This window comes from Tupaia chinensis, unplaced genomic scaffold (assembly GCF_000334495.1).
Source record: "Tupaia chinensis unplaced genomic scaffold, TupChi_1.0 Scaffold139422_1, whole genome shotgun sequence".
NCBI classification, from domain to species: domain Eukaryota; kingdom Metazoa; phylum Chordata; class Mammalia; order Scandentia; family Tupaiidae; genus Tupaia; species Tupaia belangeri.
Window position 1 is genome coordinate 745,972 of NW_006199308.1, and position 9,101 is coordinate 755,072.

The 9,101-nt window shown below is 42.1% G+C and overlaps 1 protein-coding gene across 1 annotated transcript in view; it reads right to left on the bottom strand.

Moving 5' to 3' along the window:
• PLA2G4A (phospholipase A2 group IVA) overlaps nt 1-9,101 on the bottom strand; it is a 195,977-nt gene that overhangs the window by 97,440 nt on the left and 89,436 nt on the right. The window contains exons 4-5 of the mRNA XM_006161871.2: nt 6,890-7,038; nt 5,702-5,815 (exon numbers count right to left, since the gene is read on the bottom strand). Coding sequence (XP_006161933.1) covers nt 5,702-5,815; nt 6,890-7,038 — 263 coding nt within the window. The remainder of the gene's footprint in view (nt 1-5,701; nt 5,816-6,889; nt 7,039-9,101) is intronic.

Below are 9,101 nucleotides of genomic sequence, written 5' to 3' on the forward strand. Positions count from 1 at the left end.
TCTTTCTCTCTCTCTCTCTTTCTCTCTCCATCTCTCTCCAGTAAATGCATACACCCTCTGGCAAATTTTTTTTTAAAAAGCAGCCTGCAGGACAAGTTGGTAGTGTGGTGGTTTAGACACCTGGATCCCATATGGCCAACCAAGTGCTTCAAGTCCTGGACTCAGCTTGAAAAACATTCCACACACATGCGCATGCATGCCCAAAATCCTGAGAGGAGAATGGAGGAGAAGGGAATGCAGAGTGGCACCAGGCTCCTGCCCTAGGGGGTGAGTCACATGTTCCCTCTATCTTTCTCTCTGTCTTTCTCTGGTGAGTACACATCTGACCACAAAAACGAAAACAAAACAAAGAAACAAAAAGGAGAATTCAAGTTCCCTGAGAAACCGGGTATTGTCTGTTACGTCCTGTGTGGTTAGTTCACCATCAGACTATTGCCTGGAACATAACCGGTATGCAATCAATAACTTAAGACAGAAAATCAGTGAATAGGTGTTCGATTACACAACTTATCGCAGTAGCTATCAGTTCACTCATGAATGTCAACTTTCCAAGCAGATCCTTAGTCCTTGGAAAATGAAACTTTTCGTAGCTTTGTTGCTGTTTAGCAAACTTTTAGGTACACAATAAAGCATCACCTTCTTCTCGTATTCATACATAATACAACCTGTTGAATGATCAATACCTAACAAAAGAAAACTGTCAGAGGGAGCATGCACTTTACATGAACCAGGCGTGTTTTCTAAACCACCAATCTGGGACTCAAATCACATAGCTGGCCACATGAGATAGAGCCACCTGAACCACCAGGCCATGAACTGGCCCAAGTGATCAAAACTTTCTAATTATATGATATGGTCCAGCCTCAGTGGTATAGTCACTACTGGACTGAACTGCACTGCTTAAAAAATGTTAAAAAATGTTTAATTAAAAAAATAAAATTATATCATCTATATAAATAAAAATTTTTTTTTAGAGAGATTTTTGCTATAGGGTGCATGCACTCACTGGAGAGACAGAAGATAGAAAGCGGGATATCACCTCCCAGTGGGGATGGCCATGCCACAATCCCTTCCCCTCCATTTTCCTCGCAGGATTTTGGGCACAGACGCACACATGCCCAGCATGAGTTTTAAGTCACCTGGTCTGGAACTCAAACCATAGTGGATTACGTGGGAGCCTAGCAATGTTAACTATGATGCCATCTGCTGGCCCCAATAAATGAAAGATTTAGAGAGATAAAAAGTAGGAGCTGCTGCCCAGGTGGAGTAATGCCATTCTGACCCTCACCCATCCAGAAACAAGGAAGCAGAGGACACCTAGGCAGATTCTTAGTTCCTGGGAAATGGAACTTCTTCCCATATTAGCACATCAGCAGGGTCTCCCACCCAGCCTGCACTGGGCAGGTGGGGCTGTCATGGCCTGTTTGCCACACAAGGCACAGCATCCAAGTTGCGCTACCACCTGATACCCTACCTCTCAGGTTAACCTCTAGCCACACTGGGAGCAGAGAGGTTTAAGCAAACATCTGAAGACAGTGAGGTTTTAGAAGATTTCTCACTCTACAACATATCTCCACCCCCTGACCAGCAAAAGGTGAGAAAACTTAAAACCCAAACTCCCAGTGTGAATTCCACACATAACCATAACAGAGGAGGGAAACCAGCACAGAGCTAACTTGCACCATGGGGAAGGGCATGAACACACAGCTACAGAAACATACTCCAAAGATAATGAAAACATCTGGAAGGAGATTAGTGGCAAACACCCTAAGAGTCCTGCCTCCTAATTCTCACTTTATATTACAAGTAGGCAAAGCAGGCCCCTTGATGTATGCCAGTCCCCTCTGGAGATGCCTACTTGCTCATCTCTCCAGGTGTCTTGTGACCACAGAAATCACTTTATGTTTACCCAGTAAGAACTTTTGGATGACAAAAGCTTGATGAAGTTTTTGCTAATGATGTCTTGGCTTGAAGTGTTCAAACATTCTCTTCACCACATCCAAGTGCTCCTTTTACTACTCAAGATGGCAGCACTCTCCAAGGTTGGGTTCCACGTCTCCTTGCCACCTGTTCTTGCCTACAACCTCTGTGAATGTTGTAGAAAAACCGATCCCCTTGCAAGGGTGGAAACTCAGAGAGGAGGAGAGGTGGATGACTCTCACGGGATCTGCAGAACAACCAGGGGGACTCCCCACTATGCCATCAGGCATTCCACTCAATTCTCTCCATGGTTCATTTAGAAGGATTGTCACTCCGATAAAAGCTACAAAGGATTCTAGGGAACCAGCAGTTAGCGCAATGGCTATGTCGCTGGACTCCCACGTAGTCAACCACGGTTCGTGTCCCAGACCCGGTGGCTTAAAACTCACGCTGGGTGCGTGTGCGTGCGTGCCCAAGATCCCGAGAGGAGAATGGAGGAGAAGGGATTGCGGCGTGACCATCCCCCCTGGGGGGTGATTTCTCACTTTCTGTCTCTAATCAGGCATTCCACTCAATTCTCTCCATGGTTCATTTAGAAGGACTGTCACTCTGATAAAAGCTACAAAGGATTCTACAGAACAGAGTGATAAAGCTGTTTGGCCTGCTGTTTGCCCAACTACTTTCTTAGGCACATGAAAGAAATAATGACATAAGCTACTTTAAATTCAGAAATGTGGAAGGTCTTTTTTGGAGCCTGAGGCTTACACACCTAATCATAGGAAATGACAGGAGGAAAGGAAATGAATTTGTTCTGAAATATCTGCTCTTACCATCAGTCTTTTGTCATGAACTTAAGTGCCAAATTTTTTTTTTTTTACCTTCCAAAGGCCAACCTGGGCTTACAAAGCCCTCAGCAGAATTCATTCTAGCAGCATACAATAGGTAAGGCCTAAGGGTTTCAGCATTTGACCACCTCTACGCTCTCTTCCCCACTGTTCACTGGCCTGTGCCTGCCAAGCCATCCAACTTGGCCATGCCTCGACTTGCTTTCTTCTTTCAAGACTCCAGGCTTCTGCAATTTCTTCCGCCTAGAATGTTCATAACTACCTCCCTGCCGGCTGAAATCCTACTCTTTCCTCAGTCTCATAACAACAATATCAAGGAACATGTGTGCAGTGCTTACCATGTACCAAGTGCTGTTCTAAGCACCACATGTATGCATGTATACATCTATATGTATAGTGTCTACATATGTCAATAAACTATCATTACAGACTTAAATTAAAAATTATATACTAGGATCAGCAGTTAGCGTAATGGCTATGTCGCTGGACTCCCATGTAGCCGACCACGGTTCGCGTCGCGGACCCGGTGGCTTAAACTCGCGCCAGGCGCGTGCGCATGAGTGCCCGAGATCCCGAGAGGAGAATGGAGGAGAAGGGATTGCGGCATGGCCATTCCCCCTGGGGGGTGATTTCTTGCTTTCTGTCTCTCTGTCTCTCTCTTTCTGGCGAGCGCATGCACCCTATAGCAAAAACCTCTCCAAAAAAAATTATATACTTAATACATATATACACAATTTAAATAAGTCATCTATATTTAATATAACAAATCATATCAAATTATTTCATAAACATATGTTTATAGTGTACACTACTATACATATATATGTAAACAGAATTAACTCACTTAATCATAACATATCTCCTATAAGATCACTTTGTAGGGGGTCAGAAGATGGCACACTGGACTCTCACACATGGCTGACCATTGTTCAAGTCCTGGACCCAGTGGCTTAAAACTCACACTGGGCTCGTGTACATTCATGTCCAGGATCCCTGGAGAATAATGGAGGAAAAGGGATTGTGGTGTGGCCATGCCCCTAGGGGGAGATTTGTCACTTTCCCTCTCACTGTCTCTGTCTCTCCCTCCAGGAAATGAACATGTCCTAAGGCAAAAATCTCTTTAAAAAAATATTTTGCAGATGAATAAATTGAGGTACAGAAGAGTTAAGTGATTTCTCCAGGGTAAAACAGATGTTAGGAGACAAAGCTGGAATTTAAACACCAAGCTGTTAACCATGTCTGCTGTTCAGTAAGTTCAAAATCACAGGGATGGAGCCATCCCTGGCCTCGTCCCACAGCTCTGTCTTTATCCTGTCTTGCCCCTCTACTCTACACTTGCCTCGTTGCTGTTCATCGCATCGTGTGGTGATTTCCCTTTACCACACAGCTCTCTACTTCCACTTCCCCTACCAATCCTCTCTCTCCTTCCCTGAGATGAAAATAACAGGGGAAGAACTTCCTTTACATTACTCTTTATAACTTAGCACAGAACACAATGGCTGGTCCATAGCAGACATTAAATGAAGGTATACAAAAGGAATGCATTGCAACAGCTTTAGAAGGAGTCAGCAGACATATGGGCAGTGCATGTCCTGGCACTGGACAGAAGATATGCTTCTTGAACCAGCTGAAAGGAACACATGGGCTGGAATGTCCTTGAGGTGGCCCTGATGGCATGGACTAGTCAAGAACCTCTTCAAGCTTAGGTCACTTTCTAAACAAGTTTATATCCATTGAATAAATATAAACTATGGGGGGCCAGCAGTTAGCGTAATGACTATGTTGCTAGACTCCCATGTAGTTGACCTCAGTTCGAGTCTTGGACCCAGTGCCTTAAACTCACACCGGGCGCATGTGTGTGCATGCCCAAGATCCCAAGAGGAGAATAGAGGAAAGGGATTGCGGTGTGGCCATCCCCCCTGGGGGGGTGATTTCTCGCTCTCTGTCTCTCTTTGTCTTTCTGGTGAGTGCACATGCCCTATAGCAAAAACCTCTCTCTCTCTCTCTCTCTCTCTATGTATACATATATATATATATGTGTATGTGTATATGTATATGTATAAACTATGTGTTAACTCTGTAGACATGTATAATTAGAATTTCACGTTTTCTGACTTGTAGGATTTTAGTCTATGGGAGAAGATGAAAAATAAAGCACTAGAAATAATTTAGTCCCAATGAATAACACAGATAATTACATACACTTAAAGGAGAAAGATGTTGGCTTGGTAAGAGTTAGGAAAGGCAACGTGGAAGTGGTAGGAGTTAAGGAATAGATAGATTTGGGAGAGTAAAGGTATTTGAAAAGTCATTATAAGGGTGAGCAAGAAGAAATGAATATGTTCACCAACCTCTGGGACCAGCCCCATAGCCTAGTGGTTAAGCAAGCCAGATCCTATTTGGCTGATGGCAGTTCAAATTCCAGCCTCAGCAGCTTAAAAAACATGCTGGGCTCATACATAAGTAGAGTCCAATATCCCAACGCGATGGAGAAATGGAGGAGAAGGGACTGTAATGTGACCGTGCGCTTTGGAGGTGCTTTTTTTTGCTCTCTCCTTATTTCTTTCTGTCTCTGTCTCTCTGTCTCTAGAGAGCACCTCGCATATGTTTTTTCATTAGTCCTGCCAGTAGAGTCCAAAACCATTGCTTACTTCCAGCGATTTTAGTTAGAGCAACCAAAGAGATTAATGTTTCGGAAGTCTGCTTAGTGCGGTAATACCTCAATCTAAGTTTACAGATACCATAATAATAAAAGGTTAGAACAATGAATAGAGGCTAAAATAAAACTTTCTCTTTATAAAAACAAAACATGTATACATACATACATACATACATACATACAAAAAGTTAGTTTTCCAAGCATTAAACCCGACTTTATAGAATAAATAGATCTTCTCTGACTTAAGGTTGAAAAATATTTTGACTCTTTTACTTACTTGGTTGAAAATAAAAGGAACCTCTTTCTTCTCCCCCACTTTCATGGACGATACAGGAAATGTTGCTGTCCCAAGAGTTTCATCCATGACGTAATTAGCATCCATTAACGTGATCTATGGACAGAAAAAGGCAGAGGACGAGTCTAAAATACTCCGGGGGGTCTGGAAATTAAGCCTAATGTCTCTACCACATTTGAAAAATCAAAGTTCTCAAATAGTATTTAACAGTTATTTGAGGTCCCCAGGATTTTTTTATTATTATTCTAATTTACTTTATACATTCAATCATTGTACATCACTACAGCTTTTAAAATAAACTACCCAACATGAATATACTTCGTATCAGTCCAGTTGAGGATATCATGCACATTATCATCAACAAACAACCCTCCATTTCTGTGTCCCCTAAATGTCTTCCCTCTCTATGTTTCTCCTTGATTCCTTCATTTGTTTTTGAGTCACTTATGTATTCCTTCCATGAGCAAGAGAGACAGAGAGACAGCATTCCTAACAGAGTCTTTAATACCTAGATCCACTTCCAACCTAAGCCAGCCCCAGATAACGGACATAAACATGCCCAGTGTACTCAGGGAGATCTCTAAATCTGAATCTGGAGCCTTCCCACGGTTGGTCAGTCTTTACAAATTGGAATCTTTGCAAGGATTCCCCACTTCATAACTGAAAATATGCTTCCACCAAAGCACTTGGGGAAAATAAAAGAGTCTTCCCAGGATCAGCAGATGGCCTAATGGTTACATCATTGGACTCCCACATAGTAGACCACAGTTTGAGTCCCGGACCTGATGGCATAAAACACACATCGGGCATGTGTGCGTGTGTGCTCAAAATCCTGAGAGAATGGAGGGAGGAGAAGGGATTGTGACACGGCCATCCCCCCCCGGGGGTGATTTCTCCCTTTCTGTCTCTCTGTCTCTCTTGTGAGCACATGTGCCCTGTAGCAAAAATCTCTCTCAAAAAAAAAAAGTCTTCCTAGCTTCACCTACTCCCATTTTACATGGGACATTCATATTGCTTGATATGCTCCAGGTAGGAGCTGATATCCTACCCTGCCCTTCTCACCTCCAGTGAGACCCAACCAAGGAGAAAGAAGGCAGAAAGGGAACAAACTCAAGCATCTTTCTCGACATGCATGACAATCATCTAACCATCCCCAAATGATGCAAGTACCTCCAAAACATTTTCCTGGTTGGGATCCAAAATGAATTCAAAGGTCTCATTCCATACAGGGTTGATGTCATTATTAAAGTGTCTTGTTCTCTTCCGGCTGTCAGGGGTCGTAGAGATGAAAAGTTCCACGTAGGGGTCTGGAGTGTCAACTGTAGACAGTAAACCCCAGTGAGAAAGAAACATTATCACTACTCAGGGAAACCACGGGAAACACTTGAAAACATGGCAGTAGGCAAAGATTTCTTAAAATTCTAACTCACAGGAAACAACTCCAAAAACAAACAAATGAGATTAAACTAAAAAATTTCTGTACAGTAAAGGAAACAATAAACAGAGATAACCTACAGAATAGAAGAAATTACTTGCAAACTGTATTTCAGAGAAGGAATTAATAACCAGAACATAGGGACCAGCAGATGGTGTAACGGTTACGTCACTGGACTGCCATGTAGTCGACTATCATTTGAGTCCCGGACCTGGCAGCTTAAAACTCATGCCAGACATGTGTGTGTACATGCCCAAGATCCCAAGAGAAGAATGGAGAAGGGATTGTGGCATGGCCAACCCCCAGGGGGTGATTGATTGCTTTCTGTCTCTTTGTCTCGCTCTGTCTCTCTGGTGAGCACACTTGCCCTATAACAAAAATCTCTCATAAAAAAAATTAAAAAAACAAAGACAAAATATATAGAGAACTCAAGTAGCTTTCCTGCAGAAAAACTAATAAACCAATGAAAACATAGGCAATTGATCTGAATAGGCGGCTCTCAAAGGAAGACATATAAATGGCCACAATTATATATATATATATTATATATTATATATACATATAATCACCATGCCACAAGCTGGCCCTCATTCAATATATCTTTTTAAAGATGTGCTTTACCATAAAGTAAAAAAATCTACAAATGGGGTCTCAACATTTTGTACTGTCTTTCATTTAACTTTCCGTTTTGGAGCTTATGCAATATTGGTTAGGTGCACTGCATCTCAAAATGGAATTGCAACGCAAATATCTGGAGATTTTTTTGCAAACACTGCCCACTGATCCTCACCCCTCAAGACCCTTAATCTACAGATCTGTAGTAGAGCTAAGGGTCTACATTTTTAAACAGATAGTCTAGTTGATACAAACATTGAACATCTTTTGGACTCACTTTGATATTCTATTTCAGAGAAAAGAAAATAGATAACTACTGTGATCTCTAACTTGGTGTTTCTCTCAGTAAAAACATGGTAGACAAACTAGAAAGCAACACTAGGTGGGAAGGCTAGGAAGGGGAAATAGGCCGAAGCAAGAAAGGACATACTACAAGGCACTCTGCCCCATCCTCAACCTTTTACTTAACCAAGTTTCTGTCATATCATCAAAGCTCAGAACTGCTACCCAAAAAGGAAACTACATGTTTAGAATAGTAAGTGGTAGAATATTACAAAGAATATTATGTTTCCTTTTCTGAACGGAACTAAACATGTGATTTTTTGTATAGAATTTTTGTTTGTTTGTTTGTTTGTTTTATTTTTGTTTTGTTTTGCTATAGGGCACATGCACTCGCCAGAAAGACAGAGACAGAGACACAGAAAGCGAGATCTCACCCCCAAGGCGGGTGGCCATTCCTTCTCCTCCATTCTTCTCTCAGGATCTGGGGCATGTACGCACACGCGCCTGGCATGAGTGTAAGCCACCTGGTTTGGGACTCGAACAGTGGTCAACTACATGAGAGTCCAGCAACATAGCCATTACGCCAACGGCTGGTCCCTAAACGCGTGATTTTAAGAATATTGGATCGACACTTCACGTTAAATATAAAACGTTATGTGATAGGGCCATTTCTTTCTCATGGGACCAGTGCTCTTTTTTATCTATTTTCCAGAAATATTACAGAAACAAAGCCAAGTAAAAAAAAAAAAACAAAAATCTAGAATTCAAAAAGCGTGTGGAAAGGGGAGCTAAGCAGATAGTCAATAAATGTCATCCCTTCATTTCAGTGCCTCCTATATGCTGGGAAATGCCCTTCAAGAATGAGTTTGGCTTTGAGAGAAAGCCAAGCCCTACACTGTAGATCTGAATTATGGAAATGAGTCAAATGCGAATAGCCTAATTTTAGAGGCAAAGTATGGGAGACAAAGCTAGTTCACCCCACCAGTGACTAGTAATTCAGTCACCCAGACTAGATAAGGTCAAGTCATAGGTGGGGAAAGTGTCTTTACT